Source organism: Procambarus clarkii, chromosome 32, assembly GCF_040958095.1.
Source record: "Procambarus clarkii isolate CNS0578487 chromosome 32, FALCON_Pclarkii_2.0, whole genome shotgun sequence".
Lineage (NCBI taxonomy): Eukaryota > Metazoa > Arthropoda > Malacostraca > Decapoda > Cambaridae > Procambarus > Procambarus clarkii.
This window is the reverse complement of record NC_091181.1, coordinates 34227460-34246817: the sequence shown is the minus strand read 5'-3', so window position 1 is coordinate 34246817 and position 19358 is coordinate 34227460. Positions and strand designations below refer to the sequence as shown.

Sequence of the window (19358 nt, the reverse complement as noted above, 5' to 3'; positions counted from 1 at the left end):
GTCTCAAAGAGGGAATCAAAACAGAGCCACACACAGAAACTATTTGGATTGAATTAAACGAAAAAGCTAATAATATTATAATAGGAGTAATATATAGGCCACCAAATTTAGACAGAATGGAAGCAAAGCATCTATGGGATGAAATATCTAGAGCATCTAGATCTAACAGTATTTATGTCATGGGTGACTTTAATTTTAGCGGAATAAACTGGTTGAACAAAACAGGGAATAGTGAAGCAGAAGATTTTCTAGAATTAATTGACGATTGCTTTCTTACGCAACACATTAAGGAACCAACACGGGAAAATAATATTTTAGATTTAGTGTTAACTAACAGGGAAACGCAAATTAATGACATCGAAATAGGGAGTGAGCTAGGGAGCAGTGATCACAAAGAAATCAGATTTAGCATAGAATGGAATAGACCAGTAGGAGAAAATTCTGTTAAAGTGCCAGATTTTCGAAAAGCTGATTTTAATAGCCTAAGAAATTTTTTGGGTTAAATTGATTGGAAAGTCTTGGGTATGGGGTGTGGGCCGGTCTTGGAGCGAGACATGAACCCAGCGATAGGTGACTTAAATGGGGATTTCGATGTGGATTCAATATATAACTTATTTAAGAATATTCTAAACAAAGCACAGGAACGTAGTATACCATACAAATTGAATAGATCGAATACTAATGACCCAAAGTGGATAACAAAGAATTTGAAGAACCTTATAGGTAAAAAGAGAGCTTGGTACAAAAGGATTAAAAATGGGGAGGTCACTTTAGAACAGGAATTCGTACAACTGGTTAGAAATGTTAAAAAAGAGATAAGGAAAGCAAAAAGAAACTATGAAGTTCGCATAGCAGGGCAAGCAAAGACAAATCCTAAAGGGTTTTTTCAGTTATATCGTACTAAGACTAGGGAAAGGATAGGTCCATTAAAAACTGAGACAGGTCAAATAACAGATAGTGATGAAGAGATGAGTAGTATTTTTAATAAATATTTTGTATCTGTATTTACTAAAGAGGAACTTAACAATATGCCTTCAGCCGAACAAGTCTATGTCTCAAAGAGGGAATCAAAACAGAGCCACACACAGAAACTATTTGGATTGAATTAAACGAACGGGTTGAACAAGTATATGAGTGGGATTGGGTGGTTATAGAATAGGAGCTGCCTCGTATGGGCCAATAGGCCTTCTGCAGTTACCTTTGTTCTTATGTTCTTATGTTCAATAGCTTCTGGGTTGGGTGCAAGTAGTAACGCTTCCATTATCTTCAACTTCCTGAACAATAAATATTAGTAAGTTATCGCAATTATTTCTTCGTGTCGGTTCAGCCTATAAATCAGTAGCCTAATGTAAGTAATTCCGGACTCTGCACAAGTAAGATTTTATTTTTCAGCAAGCATAAGACTGCTTGTAATGTAGTATAAAAATAGAGGCAGCGATACAATGCCAAAACAAAATAGTCTGCCCTTGCTGGGTCTTAACGCATTTTGCAGTTGCCCGTGTAACAAGTTGGTGTTAAAAATTATTACACAAACTGGAATTATTGTTCGTTATCTGAACCTTACATGGACTGTATTAAGAAAACGTAATCTAACTGAAAGCTATACAGAAAATAAAATAGACGAAATAGAATAATCTCACTGCACCGTATTTGATTGAATCACGTATAAATCCAATGGCGAGTCAGGGAGGGTGGCAAGGTGACTGGCGAGTCTGGGAGCTGATGGGATAAAGAGTTCAATTCTTTGGTTGCTCTATTGAGCATAGGAGCAATTTCTCGTTCCGTCCCTGTGTCAATGTGGCGTCCCAGCTGCGAGACCCAACACTCCTTGCTTATCCCAGCTGCGAGACCCAACACTTGTAGCTTGTTCCAGACGCCGGGACCCGCCAGTTTTTTTTTTTTTTTTTTTTTTTTTTTTTTTTTTTTTTGGGAGTAAAGAGGAAGGAGAGGCATAGGTGAAGGGAAGTATAGAAGTGGGAAATACAGTGAGAGGTATGAAAGCAGGCGGGCTGTCCGCCTTGCTGACACGATGTGTGGGTGTTGGCAGCTAAGCTAAGCTGGCTCCCTCTTGTCAGGGAGCTGTGAGTGTGTGAGAGGTTCTTCACGTGTGTTTCACCATATATGGATGTCCATAGATGAATACTGTGTAGCATTCATATATACACACTCCGATGCTTCCACCCACGTTATTCTGTTTAATGCTCTTTATTTTATTATTATTATTTATCGAGTTGTCATACATATTATTTATCGAGTTGTTCATACATACACATATATGAACTGTTCATATATATACATATATAACTCATCTTGGGATTATATACTGTGGGGCGGGGTTTTCGTCCAGAGAATCGAGGCTCTTGGGCCACCAGCTGTGGGAGCGGGGCGTCTCATCTTGGAGTAATCTTTCAAACATTGGGTCCTCTAACATTTCGATGGTGTTCCACACCCTGATGGCTTGGTGCTGCAGTCTGATGTTTAGTGGCTGTATGTTCAGGAGTTCGTGGAGCTCCTGGATTGTCTGATCATATGGTGGACGGTGTTTTGCTGCTCTCCTTAGCGCCTTATTTTGTACTGCTTGCAGTTTCTGCATGTTAGTTTTCTTTATGGTGTGTAGTGGTACTGGGGGATATTCTAGATGCGGCCGAACTAGAGCCTTATATAGGTGGATCTGAATGTTAGTACTGAGGCTTCGGAATCTTCTCAGTTTTCCTAATGCTGCTTTGGCTTTGTTTAGTCGGTCCCTTACATGAATTTGTATCCCTGTTCTATTTATCATAAGTCCCAGTATTCTGCCTACCTCCGCATATTGGATGGGCTGGTTATCAAGGATGATGGGGTCAGGGTTTCTTTTCGCAATGTGTATTATTTGGAACTTTTGTTTGTTGGTGCTAATTTTCCATTGCTTCTCAAAGTTGTTTATGAGTTCAATGGCTGCCTTGGTCTTGTCGGCTAGTCGCGGCTTTGATGGGCCCGGTTGGCATATTATTTGGGTAACATCATCAGCGTATGTGATGTATTCTCCATGTTGGGGTTGGGGTAGGTCAGCTGTATATATGTTGAATAGAGTGGGGGAGAGGCAGCTTCCTTGTGGTACTCCACTTTTCAGTTCTATTACGTCACCCAAGTAGCTGCCGATATTAAGCCTAGCAGTTCTATTGTCTATAAAGCTGCAGAGAGTAGCTGTAAATCTCTCAGGAAGTCCTAGTTCAGATATCTTATATTTTAGGCCTGTGTGCCACACTTTATCGAAGGCTTTCGAGACGTCCCTAAGCACTATATTACACTGATCTTTTTTCGACACTGCGTTGGCTATATGCTCGTAGATCAGGGCTATAGCTGTATGGGCCCCTCTGCGGTTTCTAAACCCATGCTGCCTGGTGTTATACTTCCCTTCCTCTTCCATGTACTTCACAAGTCTCTGATTGATAATTTTTTCGAATATTTTACCTGGTACTTCGAGGAGGGAAATTGGCCTGTAGTTTTCAGTTTGGGTTGGAGGTTTACCTGGCTTGGGGATTAATCGTATTGTGGCATTCTTGAAGTATGTGGGGAATAGTCCAGATGCAAGAGCTGCATTTAAGATACATGTGTATTGATGGAGTGCAATCACTGGTAGGCTGGATAATACCATCTTATTTATTTTGCTGTTGCCCGGCGCCTTGTTCTTGAAACCCATAATTGTTTTATGGACCTCCGCAATGGTTATGTGTTTCATAAGGTGGCAGTCATCGCGTATGTTGTTAAGGTCTATTGTTTGCGTCGGGAGTAGTGCTGCAGCTCTGTTATCGACTTGAGTTGTAATTTCCCTTTCATTAATTGGGCAAAAATTTAAATTTTCTTCCGGGTTTATCCTGAATATTTTTTCCCAGAACTTCCTGAATTCCTGCTCTTGTTCTCTCTCCTCATAGAGTTTATTTCCTGAGGCGCCTATGATGTAGGGTGTTTCCTCAGAAGAGCTTCCCATCAGGGTCTTTACTTTTTTCCAGAACTTCCCCGGGTTTCTGTAGTCGACTTGGATATTGCTTATTAGGTCATCCCATTGTTTGGTGTACTCTGTTTTGCACAGATCTTGCAGCTCATCTTGAAGTTCCCTTTGTAGTCTTTTGCGCTCATCCGTCCACCCGTGTTGTGTTATGAGTTGTAGAAGGTTGTTATATCTGGTTTGCAGTGTCCTGAGCGCCTCAGTAGCTGGGGGCTGTGGGAGCGTCATGTGGTGAGCTACGGGAATGTGATCAGTCATATGCATTTTTCAATGGTGTTAATCCATGTATTTAACTCGGCGTTTATGCATGATGTTTCCTTTCCATTAAAATCTGTGACACTGATTTCCTGTGCACTGCTTTTGAACGCTTCCCAGTCAGTTTTAGTGTATTGAAGAAGCTTTAGGGGTATAAGCCTATAGAGTGTAGCAAAAGGGGGGGGGGGTGAAAATAACTTTTGTCTTCATCTTTCTTCTAATATAAGCGGGGAAAAAGTGTGACACACACAATTTGTCACTGGGTTGTTGCATGTTACCATGTCATTGTGTGTGACAAGTGTTGAGATCTAACTCGTGTATTTGTGGTGTGTTGACAGGTTGGAGCGAGGAGTCCCTGCTTCCATGGAGAATGTGTGTTCCCGCGCCTGCATCACCCTACCTGCACCTCTAGGTCAGTACCACCACCATATTTGTTGCAGCTCTTGTGGGTTGCATCCTCTGGGGGGGGGGGGAAGGGGTCATGAGTAAGTGTTTATCGTAAGAAGGCACCAGGCCTAGGAAGGTCAGCAGTTGGCCAAAGTCACGCTACAGGCTTCTCCCCGACAACGTCAATTATAACACTCAAAATTTTGTTTTTCTGATGGGATAGTGTTATTTTCTACTTGCTTATGTCTCCAAAGAATAGAAAATGGCTGTTATTTTCCTAGCACATTGCTTTGACTTTTGGCTAAGACAGCTTAGGGAAGACATCTTGAAGGTACTGTACTTGAAGGCTGCCGACATATGAAACTGATAAAAAACAAAGCTAATGCCACTGAAACAGGCCCCCACTCCCCCCCCCCCCCTCCAACGTCAAAAAATAAATAAAACTATGAAATTAAAGAGTATATTATGTGTAGTTAGAGAAAGAAACAGATTATGGGGAAAACAATGACAGAAATTTAGTAGCCTTAGGGAAAAGAAGTGAACCAAGGAGCAAAGTGTAAGGACTCAATCAGGGACGTTTTAAGATGGCGCCACGGATGGATAATAGTCAATTTCAGGGGGGTTGAGGGGGGGGGGGACAAGGCGAGGGGAAGAAAGAGAAAGGGAAGTGTTAATGTGGGGGATGCAGAGGTGGCAGTGGGAGAAATATTGTAGGGAAAAGTGGAAGACATGCAAAGGATGGACTCTTAGAAGGATACACAGCGGGATAGTGTTATGCAAGATGATAATTATTTATAAAGTATTATTATATATATATATATATATATATATATATATATATATATATATATATATATATATATATATATATAATGTATGTATATATGTATATGTATGTATATATGTATGTATGTATATATATATATATAATAGTGTGTAAAATATTAGATATGTGGGTGGTACTGAGGAGAAATATGAGAGGTTGAAGGTGAAGCCCCTCAAGTCACCTATTCACTCACAGTGGCTTTGTCTTGCTAACTCCACCTTGTTCTTCCTCACCCCCCCCCTCCCTCTCTCTCGCCCTCCCTCCCTCCCTCCCCCCCCCTCTCGCGCCCTCCCTCCCCCCCCCATCTCGCGCCCTCCCTCCCCCCCTCTCGCGCCCTCCCGCCCTCCCCCCTCTCGCGCCCTCCCGCCCTCCCCCCTCTCGCGCCCTCCCGCCCTCCCCTCTCTCGCGCCCTCCCCCCTCTCGCGCCCTCCCCCCTCTCGCGCCCTCCCCCCTCTCGCGCCCTCCCTCCTCTCGCGCCCTCCCCCCTCTCGCGCCCTCCCCCCTCTCGCGCCCTCCCGCCCTCCCCCCCTCCCGCCCTCCCGCCCTCCCCCCCTCCCGCCCTCCCCCCCTCCCGCCCTCCCCCCCTCCCGCCCTCCCCCCCTCTCGCGCCCTCCCGCCCTCCCCCCCTCTCGCGCCCTCCCGCCCTCCCCCCCTCTCGCGCCCTCCCGCCCTCCCCCCCTCTCGCGCCCTCCCTCCCTTCCTCCCTCCCTCCCTCCCCCCTCTCGCGCCCTCCCTCCCTCCCTCCCCCCCTCTCGTGCCCTCCCTCCCTCCCCCCTCTCGTGCCCTCCCTCCCCCCCTCTCGTGCCCTCCCTCCCTCCCTCCCTCCCCCCCTCTCGTGCCCTCCCTCCCTCCCTCCCCCCCTCTCGTGCCCTCCCTCCCTCCCTCCCCCCCTCTCGTGCCCTCCCTCCCCCTCTCGCGCCCTCCCTCCCCCCTCTCGCGCCCTCCCTCCCCCCTCTCGCGCCCTCCCTCCCTCCCTCTCGCGCCCTCCCTCCCTCCCTCTCGCGCCCTCCCTCCCCCCCTCTCGCGCCCTCCCTCCCTCCCTCCCCCCCCATCTCGCGCGCCCTCCTTCCCCCTCTCCCCCCCCATCTCGCGCGCCCTCCTTCCCCCTCCCCCCCCCATCTCGCGCGCCCTCCTTCCCCCTCCCCCCTTCCCCATCTCGCGCGCCCTCCTTCCCCCATCTCGCGCGCCCTCCCTCCCCCATCTCGCGCGCCCTCCCTCCCCCCTACCCCCATCTCGCCCCCTCCCTCCCCCTTCCCCCCTCACTCCCCCCCTTCCCCCTCACTCCCTCCCCTTCCCCCTCACTCCTCCCCTTCCCCCTCACTCCTCCCCTTCCCCCTCACTCCTCACTCCCCCCCCTTCCCCCTCTCTCGCGCTCTCCCCCCCCCTCTCGCGCCCGCCCTCTTGCGCCCTCCACCCTTCCTCCTCACTCCCTGATAATTATAAATCTCCATTTTATCAAATGTTTAAATGTTTCTTCAATTGTCCTTGAATCTTCCTTCTGCGCCCTTTGGCAACAACTGTGTAAGGGGGTAGCTTATGGCGGGGGTTGGGGGGGGGATGTGGCACGGAGGGTGATAGGTGAAGGGGGGGAGGGGGAACTGGGAGTATTGGTGAGGGGTGGTGGTGGTATGAGTAATGCTTCATGTTGAACAAGTATTCCAACTCCTGACCTGAAGAAGCCTTTGGTGTGATGACAGGAGCTGGCAGTGTCCATACCGATTAGAGATGGTAGAAGAGCACTGACACTCAAAGGCCCAGAAAGCATGAGTATAAAAAGTTATATGTTTAGAACCGAGAACTATATGTCCATCCAGCACCAAACATCAACTAGACAGTGTGACATTGTAATTGCCAGAATTAGGCTAGGCTATCAATATCTATACCAGGTGGCTGTGGGTAATTAATTCCTAATGGTGAACATTCTATTTGTTCACTTTGTGAATGAGTGCTGGGACATACCATACTCTCTTATAGCGTTCTTGATCTTGTGCTAACATCAGAGGCGGGCACGCTTGATCAATATGATCATAATATCCTAGGATGACTACAATTATGGAAACCCCTGTAACAGTCCTGGATGATAACTTTCAAGTGTACCCTCAAGGAGACTTAATAAGGAATGAGAGAGGATTTACAAAACACCACTTGGAGGGAGTTAATAGAAGATCAAAGCATGGAATTATCAGGGAAAAGCTTTAAAAAGGTCATCACTGAACTTGTTCAAAAATGTGTGCCAAGAAAGTGAAAGAGAGAGGGAAAGAAAGATAGATGACATGGGTAGTAAAAAGAACTCTTAATAACTAAGCAAAACCTCTGGAGTAGGTATCAATGCACAAAAAACATCAGATTATGAGATATACAGAAGGGCATCAAATTCAGCCACCCAGATATTCAGATCAGCCAAAAGAAAGTCTTAAAGAAAACCTGCTTAAAACATAAAAGAAGATCCAAAGTCCTTTATGCCTATATAAGAAGTAAAACTAAAACACGACTCAGTAAGACCCCTAAAATATGACACAAACCAAGTTATAGATGATAAAAGAGCAGCCAATACTCTGAATACTTTACATCAGTGTTAAGACCAGAGAGTTTAGACATCATCAAAATATCAACACAAATGTTTGAAGAAAGGGAAGAGAGTGAATTAAGGGGGAAATAACATAACGTGTGATATACAGATTTCAATAATAATACAAAGTTATCTACACAAAATCCACAAATGGCAAGAATGGGAAATGCTGCTTAATATTTCAAATGCAACACCTTGCTTGTGGGGCATAAGACTGCACATCATAACTACCAAATCATCATCATCTTGTAGCAGATTGATGAGGTAAAGAACCTTCCAAGAGGTTCTAAAAGTTCTAAAAGACTCTTGACTAAAGAATCAGAGTCCACCAGTCATTGAAATTGGCACAATAAGCTGGAACTGCTGTGAATCAAGGCAAACAGTCCCTAGGAATAGTCGCATGAACCTTTGACTTAAAGAAAAACATGGTTATTGAGCTCTAGAAATCTCTGGTATGCCCCCTTCTGGACAGTATCCATGCATCATCATCAGGAGGACATGTATGCCTTGCAGAAAGCTCAACACTAGGCGACAAAAACCCATCCCATTACTAATTTGACTCTCATTCCAGAAAACGTTATGGGCCACAGGATGTGACCCACACTAGAAACCAGATGTGATGGGGCTGATCTCGCTGAAACTTTTAAGATAGTGAACAATTTTGGAGAATGTTGATCCAGACTATTTTATTTGTTTATTTAAATCAAGAAGGTATATTGGGTTGAGAGAATACATAACATTGGTGATACCTAATTACCTGGTTCTTATGTGCCTGGTTCTCATTCCACCTTAGGAATGTAAGGTGCTCTTACATTCTTGCAAACCCACCAACAGGCATAGTATTTCGGCCAGGTCCTTGGTTTAACAGAGATAAGTAAGAGTACAGTAATTAAAAAGTACATTCTAGCAGAATTTGAATTTGAAATATAATCAGTATTGATTATACTGGTAAAATTTATAGTGTCTGTACTGGCATAAATTACTGGTGAAAATTTATAATATAGACTACTACAGTACTACTACTATAAAGGTCAAATGAAATACAAAATTAAAATAAAATAAAATGTTTATTTAGGTAAGGTACATACAAGAAATTTTTACAAAGATTGGTTGACTTATTGGTAGAGCTAGTACATACAATGCCTAAAGCCACTATTACGCAAAGCGTTTCGGGCATTACAAGGTGTAATGGCTTGCTCAACAAGCCACAATGTAGGATGGAAAACAGGAGATACGTCTTCACTTGTAAATCAGTGGAACTACCTACCTGCCAAAACTGTAAATGCTAAGGTAATACTGGAATTAAAAATCCAGCTGAAAAAAAAGCATCAGGACCTTTGACAAGCCACTGGCTTCTTGTCTCCATCGAGGCCACTAGAAAAATGGTGGCCCTTATATAAATATAGGTAAACTTATGGAATTGTCTACCTATTGAAGGTGTAAATGCCAAGACATTGCTGCAGTTCAAAATCCAGCTGGATAAAATCAGGGAAAAATGTGAGGGGGGGGACACCATTAACAAGCTACTGTATTAGTTTTCTGTCTGTCAAGGCCACTTGAGAGATTGTAGTCCTTAGGTAAATTCTGGTGTGTCTAAAGGGTGCTGGATCATGGGTGCATCACACTGGATTATGCACACTGGACGACACTCGCACCATCAGAATATGACTGCACATGACCCACTTCACCTATAAAATTATCGTCTTGTCATGTGGTTAACATGATGATAAAGTGCTCCAACAACCTGTGAAGCTGTCTGGCCTAGTTTCCTTAGCCACACTCCTTTGGCGTGATTTTCCATGGTGATTTCCAGCAACTATTATTAGTCTAATACAGTGACTGCAAAAATACCCTGTACTGTATTTGTGAATATATCTCCAATGATCTTGTTACTATGTCATGTAGATTGTTAATAACTGAATAACCCAATTCAGAATATTGCAGTTCAATATTTTATCTTACATTAAGTACAGTATATGCATATAAACAATTTATTAAGAAGCTTTACCTCACAAGTGTTTAGAAATTGACAATGCTGTATTGAAATATTGCATGTAATCTAGAGATTTTTCCTTCAATTGGTTTTTCTTTGCAGGAAGCAAAGCTCTACAAGTGAAGCAGGTGTACAAGTGGGAGATGTTGACAGAATTATGGGCCAAGGCCAAACACATTTGAAAGAAACAGACTTGAAAGGCCTGGATGTAAACGACTCGTTATACAGCAGCTGTCGATCAGAGAGCGAGTGTGAAGAGGTGGAAGATAAAGATACATTTATGAATAAAAGAGTTAGTAGAAGGGATAACTTGCATCTACTGATACATTCACAGTCTGTCGAGGATAGTGTTAAAATGACGCCAAAAGGCTCCCATTTTGGAGAAGTACAAGATACACAGCACAGATTGCCTTCTCCAGCAGAACACTCCATCCCTCTAGGCATAACCTCAAATGAGAATAGTGTCTATGTGCCGGATACTGACCTTACTGATAAAGATGATCAGGAAAGTACAAACCACTGCTTGTTTCATGATGCTTACATTTTTGGTTCTAATACTTCTCTTGATTCTAGTATTAGTCAGCCATCTTGTGCTAGTCTTGATTCGCGCTTAGCGCACGTTTCTGGTAATAGTAATACATACCACAGCAAAGTTTTACCACACACTTTCTTTTTGAATCTGGATAAAGATAGTCATGATGTCAACTCTACAAGAAGCACACCACTGATGTCACCACAATCTCCTTCTGAAACTCGCCGACGATGGGATAAAAGTGTGTGGCCAGAAGTAGAGCAAGGCTTACGCAGGAATCAGAGTGTTCCAGATATTGATCGTCTGCAACGTGGCGATCACTGCCAGCAAACGAAATGGAATTTTCCCACGTCTCGGCAGCAGCACACTTTCGGCGATCGAGAGACACGACAGAAGATTATTGATGCCGTCACTCGCCGCTTGTATCCGGGTAGTGGTCCAGGATTTCGTCGACGCTCCAGGAAGGTAGGTGTTAAGCGTCATTCAGCAGGAGAACGTGAATGTCAGTGTCGCAAGAAAGCCATATGTGATACAGAAACCAAGTATATTAAGAATACTGGAAAAAGCACGGTATCTGCTCCAGCAACTCCCAGACACCCTAGTAAAATACAAGCATCTATAGGTGGGATAACATCATTACCTCAGCGTTCTCCTGACAGCACTGTCATATGGCGTCGTTCTTCATTAGGGACTTTCCCAGGAAGCCTTTTACCTCTTCCTGTGCGTGTAGACCAGTTGCATACTGACAGGTCTGTGCCCAGTTCCAAAAAAGAAAGTGCAACATCTGTTCTCACTCGGACTGCTAAGCATACCACCAGGCGTGAGGTAAAAACTACCACAACTACTTTGACTAAAACTTTAAGTAAAACTGAAACAAAAATTATAAATGTTGTGCCTCAAACTGATAAGACAGAAATGTGTAATCAGGAAGTTGGTTGTGATACAAGTGATCTTAAAGGTTGGGTTACAAGTGCTACTGGTGAAAATGTGGGTGTACAAGTAGGTAAGTCTTTGTTATCAAATGATATTGTTAGTCAAAATGTAATTTCTATGGATCCTGGATTTCGTGAACAGTCTGTAGATTCAGAAGTCAAGGAATCGAGTGATGCGAAGGATACTGCCAGTGGTGAGCAGGAGAAAGAGAGGCGGCGGATTCCTCTTACTCCTTCTTTACTCCAACTCAGACGTGCCTTAGCATCACTCAATGACTCTGAAATATTTTCAGATGATAGCTTAGAACATTCCAATTTGGAAGCAGATGCTCAGTCACCATTAATGTCAAGAGAGAGTCCTATGCTTCCTGATGATGATGATGATGAAATTTCTTTAGGAGATATTAGCAAAGATTCATTAGAAGACAGCCTGAACAATTTTGATTCACAAAATGTAATAATTCCTTCAGAACCTGAAATTTTGCCATCATCATCTAAAGTACATGATTGCAAAATTGCTAGTGATTTTACGAGTTTGACTAAAGAGTACAGAACTCGAGCTCCCTTAGGGCACCATGATACTTTTATTAATTCTTTCTTTAAATCGATTAGTGACTCCAGTGAAAATCGTGCTATTGAGATTGAGGAATCTCGATTATTAACTGATGAAAACAGCAATGTGGCAAGCTCTGTGAATGTTGCATCGTTACATCAAAGTTTTCAAACCACATCTTGTGTGTCTAATGGTAAACATAAGGTGGATGTGCCAGATGCTACTATTACATCTTTGTTTGATTCTGCCTCACCAAAAACAATGCGAAGATGGGCTCGTGAGAGGGCAGAAAAGCGTTTAATAGATTATACTAGCTCAGAGGACAGCGACATCGACTCGCAAAGACGACCAAGGTTCAGAAAACGGCGTCCTAGAAGATCATCCCTTCCTCTTGCCTCTTCACTAAACCAAGCTGTGTTTGAGCATACAGGAAACTCTGACTCTACTGTTTATATGTCGGTCCAACCCTTAATTCCAGAGAAAATCGATGATGAATTAATTGTAAAAAAACGCATGAATGATGAGACAGCAACAAAGGTGTATGCAATACATAATACAGATGTGCATAGTATGAGAACAAGGCATTATGAAGACTCGTTAAAGTCTCAGAGCAGTGATGATATAAATATTAAAGTGGTTTCAGGTAACAAAATACTTGAATCACAAATCAGGAATGTGTGTGATACTACTACTACTACTACTACAGAATACTTTAAAATTCATGACAAAATACAAAATACAAAATTGGAACTACAGAAAGAAACTGCAGCTAGTCTTTATTCACAAGAACTTCTTAAAGAATCTGCCAGGAGGTTGTTGCAGACAGTGAGCAAAGATGGCCCACTTTCAGAAGCTTCACAAGATGCTGTTGTAAGTTTACTAAAAGCATCGTCTCACAGACTTGCAAGTTATGCTTTAGGCATATCCGATGATGTCATAGACACGGTAGAAGCTCCCTGTCCCCAGACTAAGAGTGCAGCTATTCAAGGAGGATATGGCACTGCTCAAGGAAAAGAACATTGCAATGAGTCTTTTATGTCTCTCACGAAGGAAGAGTTTAAAGGATCATGTGCTGATTCCGACGCTGAAATAACATCGAAACATACCTTGCTTAAACAAATTCAGGTGCATCAGATTCCATTAAAAAATAGATTATCTTTTGAAGAACACACAGGTGTAATGGAATTAGTTATCAGTGGGGGTGAAATGTCTCCCAGTGAATTACCTGCAGAAATGGTGGATGATAGCACTTCGGCCATAACTCCCATAGTGTCCTCAGTCAGTGAGGCTGGTTCCATTGAAAGTTCCTTGGAGGATTTTGAAGCTGAGGATCATGATGAAAAAGGAGAATTAAATGTATCTAAGGAACACTTACAAGTAATAGCAGCCGAATTTACGCCAAGGACTGCTCGGCGGTTGTTGTACACTATTATGGAATGCAGTGAAAGTAGCCGTTCTGAGGGCGTACCATCTGAACCGGATATTATTCCTTCAGATTGGCAAGACACGTACAGTGATACAAACCAAGAACTTGACTCGAGGAGTATCAGCTGCGAAGTTAGTGAAGATGCATCAAGTTCGTCAGACGATAGTATGCTAGATACTGTTCGACCTAGTCAAGATGATCTTCAGGATTACCTTTCATGCGTTTCTGATGATATCTCGGGTGATATTAAGCCCAACTTGGCGGAAGATTCTGCAGTTGATGTTCAGCTGCTGGCACAGGACTTGACTGGTTCATTTGAATTTATAAGCAGTTTACCATTGTCTCCAGAAGGTCTAAATAAAGAGGAAGATGAATGGGATATGGCTACTGAGGTGATATCTCCAGGTAATGTAAGCCCACAGCCGGTAAATACTATAAGCCCTAGCGATGCTATAAACACTGGTGCCGTAATGGATAGCCAAGTTTTAAAAAGCAAGCATCCATGCTATTTACTTAAACGAGATAGCCTTCCTGAATGTGTACCATCTTTGGATCTGTCCCACCTTGAAAATTCCCCGACTTCAAGTAATGAGTCTAGAACAGCACGTTTATTAAAAGGGACACCATCACTTTCACCACAAAACTCCAGTGTGGTAGAAGACATTACACACTTCTGTACTAGTCAGTTTTACCAAGTGTTAAATGAGGACTTGTTTGATCATGAAGAGCCACAAATGGTAGAGGAAGATGCTAGTAAATTACTTCTAGCACTAGCATCCAATGAAATTGAGATGGAATTGGATTTACAACAGACATCTGTGGTGGATGAGGGTGAAATCAGAAAAGTGACAATTGGTCATATTATAGAACCAAATAAAGATAATTTTCCCAATTCAGTAAAGGAAAATGATGCAAACAAAGAGTTAGTTATCCTGCCATCAGAAATTACAATATCTACAAGTTCTTTTGTAGATAGCTCAGTGGCAGGACTGACGTCTGATATTTCAAATGAAGCAGATATGACAATGCAAACACTCCAGAATTACATGACAAAATCTAAATCTACTGAAAGAGAATATCCTACAAGTTGAAAGCTTAATGGAGGGAAGTAAAAATAATTCCCACTTTGTGCTTTGCAAACCAACGCAAGAATCTACAACACAAGCCAGTAGTGCACAAGCTTCTCACACACCTCTAGTGGAATCTATAGCATTGACAACTATGTTACAAGATGATACGGAAAAATTCAATTCACGTTCAACTGCTTCTCATTTAACATTAACAAATGTCATTACTGAAGCTAATGCAAGTCCAGCAAGAATGACTTCTTCAAAGCCAATGTATTCAACAGAAGAAATCAATGTTAGGCAGAGAGAGATTCCTTCAGCATCACAACACTTGGTAGATGAAATAAACGTTTGTCATTCACTCGGTCCTTTTTCACTGGAGGCATCTGTGACAGAAGATAATAGTAATCATGCAGACATGTTTTTAATACAAGAGAAACTCAATGAGAAAGCAAACTCTTTACAAACTGTGACTTCTCTTACACCTCAAAATTTAATAAAAGTCAATGTCACTCAAGAATGTTCTCTACAAACACACACAAGTATGGAAGAACTCAACAGGGCTCAAGAAATAGCTCCTTTAACAACACAGAATGATACGGTAAATGTCAACAGTTCAAGAACAATGACTCCTCTATGGGCACAGACCTCTGGGCAGGAAATTGGTAATGGTCAAACAATGCCTAATGAAACACAGCACAACTCGCTGATCAATGTTATTACTTCTCCGTCAATAATTTCTGTAGAACCACAAGAATCTGTAGTACAGTTTAGTAATTACAATTCTTTAATGTCTTCATTATTACAAGATTCTGCTGTGAGTGTCAAAATGGACACAATTTTTCCTCAGGCAGAGGCTTATTCCATGTCAGAGAGCACCACACAATTCACCAAACTGATTCCTGTTGAACAACAAACTAACAAGATGGGAATCAGCAGCAATAAAGTAGTAATTTCTCAATCATTGCAGCAGTCTGCAACTGAAAACATTACATTTGAAGAAACCCCTGAAATTCCAACTGTTGAAGGGATCCAACCATCATCTCGACTGCAAACCCAAATTACAATGGAGGAAGTTACCAGCACTCAAATAGTGACTCCTCTCTTATCTCAGAACTTAAAGAAAGAAGCAGTAAGTATGTATTCATTGACTTCAACACAACAGACAGAACAATTGGACGCTAATACTCTCCAGACACAAATTTGTGTCACACCAGAAAACATTGTGGCTGGAGCCAGTACTGTCCAACCAGAAAGTTTGATAATACCGCACAACAATGAGGAAAAATTAAATATTGCCGAGTCGGTGGGTGGTGTGACACCATTGAATATAACAAGGAAAGACGATATACCTTTAGCAGTGACTCCACTTCCACTGCATAATGTTATGAAAATCTCATCTTCTCATGCAGACTCCCCACGCGCACCACAAAACACTATTCTGGAAGCCAACACTCAATCACTGTTTCCTCAAACTCAAAGACATCATCAGGAACTCGGCTTAGTTCAGAAAGTGTCTGATATTACTCCTAAGTGCTTCATGGAGGGAGTTAGTGATGAAATTTCAACTCAGTGGAATTTGAAGGAAGGTGGCAGAATGGTAAAAGTTGGTAAAACTGAGTCATTGGCTCCTGCAACACAACAGAGCTCCAACCCTATAGTTGATAAAAATTTAGCAGTAACAGCTCCGACAACCACAAACTCCTTGGTAGACAATAACCTTTCTCAAGAAGTGAATCTTCTATCTACAACAAACACTATGGTAGAAGGAAAAGCTTATCAAACAGTGGCCCCTCAAAAACAACAGAACTCCCTAGCAGAAGCCAAAAGTTTTCAAGTGGCAATTCTAACACCACAGAATAGCTTGGCAGAAGGCAATTTGTCTCTAGCAACAAATTTAATAGAGGTCAGTGCCTCTGAAGCAGTTCCAGCAGTAGCACCACAAAACTTAACTGTAGAATCTAACATTCCTCAATCTGTGACACCAATTCCATCACAAGTTACCCAAGTGGAACTTGAAACATGTCAAGTAATGGCACCTCTGATACCAAGGAGTTCTATTGTGGAAATGGATGGACTTGTGTTTGACAGAGTGACTTCACTAATGCCACAAGATGCCAAGATGGAAGTTAACATTTGCAAAGTAGTGGCTCCTTTAATCCCAGTGGACACCATAACGGAAGATGATGCTTCTCAAGCAATAACTCCATTAACCATGACTGCATTAAAAACACAGATTACAATGATGGAAGACTGCAAATCACAGGTAGTAACTCCTCTACCACAATGCACAATGGGGGAAGTCAGCACTAGTAAAGCAGACTCCCCTCTAACACCACAGATTACTATGATGGAAGACCACACTTCACAAGAAGTGGCTTCTGTAACACCACAGGCTACCATGATTAAATTTGGCAAATTCCAAGCAATAACTCCATTAATACCACAAATTACTGTAATAGAAGACTACAATTCAAAAGTAGTAACTCCTGAACCATCACAGGTTACCGTGCTTAAAGATGGGACACCCCAAGCAGCTATTCCATTAGCGCCACGTATTACTATGATGGAAGATAATTCTACACAAGAAGCGTCTGCTCTACTGCCACAGTTCACCTTGGTGGAAGATGGCACTAATCAAGCGGTGACTCCATTAACACCCCAGATGCCTATGACGGAAGACCACACTTCTAGTGAAGTGACTTCTCAAACATCACAGGCTACTGAGCTTAAAGTTGGCATATCCCAGTCAGTGACTCCACTAGCACCACAGATTACTATGATGGAAGACCACGATTCACAAGAAGTGCCTTCTCAACCACCACACTACACCACGGTGGAAGTCAGCACTTCCCTAACAGGGACTCCAACACAGATTACTGTTATGGAAGAAAACTCTTTACAAGACATGACTCGTACATCAGAACAGTATACCATGAAGGAAGATAACTGCTCCCACGTAATAATTCCTGTAACACCACAAATTACTAAGATGGAAAACAAAAAATTAAGAGAGTTGGCTCCATCAACACCACATTACTCCACGGAGGAAGCCAACACCTCTGGGGCAGTGACACCTCTAACACAGATAACTAAGATTGAAAGTCTCTCACCTGTGGCAGTAACTCCTACCACACTACAGAACACCATAGTGGAAATCTGTACATCAAAAGCAATGACTTCATTAACACCACATAATGCTATGGTGGAAGACTGCACTACACAAGAAGTGACTCCATTAACACCACACATTGCTTTCATGGAAGACCGCACTACACAAGAAGTGACGCCATTAACACCACACATTGCTTTCATGGAAGACCACACTACACAACAAGTAACTCCATTAACACCACATATTGCTATCATGGAAGACTGCACTACACAAGTGCAGTCTTCCAGAGAAGTAACTCCATTAACACCACATATTGCTATGGTGGAAGACTGCACTACACAAGAAGTTACTCCATTAACACCACAGATTACTCTGATGGAAGACCACACTACACACACAGTGTCTTCTCTACTGCCGCAGTACAGCAAGGTGGAAGTTAGCACTACTCAAGCAGAGACTCCTCTTACCCCACAGATTACTGTGATGGAAGAGTATAATTCACAAGTAGTAACTCTTCAACCACCACAATGCACAATGGTTGAAGTCAGCTCTACTCAAGAAGTGACTCAATTAACACCACAGATCACTACTATAGAAGTCCCTACTTTAGAAGAAGTGACCCCTCTTATATCACAGGATACTATGCATAAAGTTGGCACATTCCAAGCTGAGACTCCAATAACACCACAGATTATTCTATTGGAAGAACATTCTTTACAAGAAGAAAGTATTCAACCACCTCAGTACACCTCGGACAAAGTCAGCACTAGCCAAGCAGTCACTTTATTAACGCCACAGATTACTCTGATGGAAGACCACACTTCACAAGAAGAAACTCCTTTAACATCAGAAGATACCATAGATAAAGATAGCACATCCCAAGCAGTGACTCCATTAATACCACAGATTATTCTGATGGATGACCACTCTTTACAAGAAGTGTCTCCTCTTCTGCCACAGTACAAGATGAATGTCGGCACTACTCAAGCAGAGATGGCGATGATGGAAGAAGACAATATACAAGTAGTGACTCCTCTACCACCACAGTATTCAGTGGTTCAAGTCAAAAGTACTCGAGCAGTGACTCCATTAACACCGCAGACTGCTGTATTGGAAGACCACACTTCTCTAGAAGAAACTTGTCTAACACTACAGGATACCATGGTTAAAGATAGCACAGCCCAAGTAGTCACTCCATTAACACCACAGATTGCTATGATGGAAGATAACTCATTACAAGAAGTGTCTCCTTTATTGCCACAGTACACGAAGGTGGAAATCAGTACTATTCAGGCAGAGACTACTCTTAAACCACAGATTACTATGATGAAAGAATACAATTCACAAGTAGTAACTCATCTACCACCACAATGCACAATGGATGTAGTCAGCACTACTACTACACAAGCAGAGTCGGCACTACACAAGCAACTTTTAACACCACAGGTTACTATTACAGAAGACCGTATTTCGCAAAAAGTGACTCCTCTACTGCCACAGATTATAGAAGTCTCCACTTCACAAGAAGTGACTCATCTAACAGCACTGGATACTACGCATAAAATTAGCACATCCAAAGCAGCAACTCCTTTAACACAACAGATTACTCGAATGGAAGACCACACTTCACAAGAAGTAACTACTCTAACATCACAGGAAATCATGGTTAAAGACAGCACATCCCAAGCAGTCACTCCATTAACAACTCAGATTTCTCA

At 42.6% G+C, this 19358-nt stretch overlaps 1 protein-coding gene across 1 annotated transcript in view; it reads left to right on the top strand.

Annotated features, from left to right (window-relative positions):
• The window catches only part of LOC123759410 (uncharacterized), a 93014-nt gene that overhangs the window by 50082 nt on the left and 23574 nt on the right, over positions 1 to 19358 (top strand). Inside the window, 3 exon segments of the mRNA XM_069334891.1 lie at positions 4579 to 4652; positions 10118 to 14547; positions 14759 to 19275. Coding sequence (XP_069190992.1) covers positions 4579 to 4652; positions 10118 to 14547; positions 14759 to 19275 — 9021 coding nt within the window.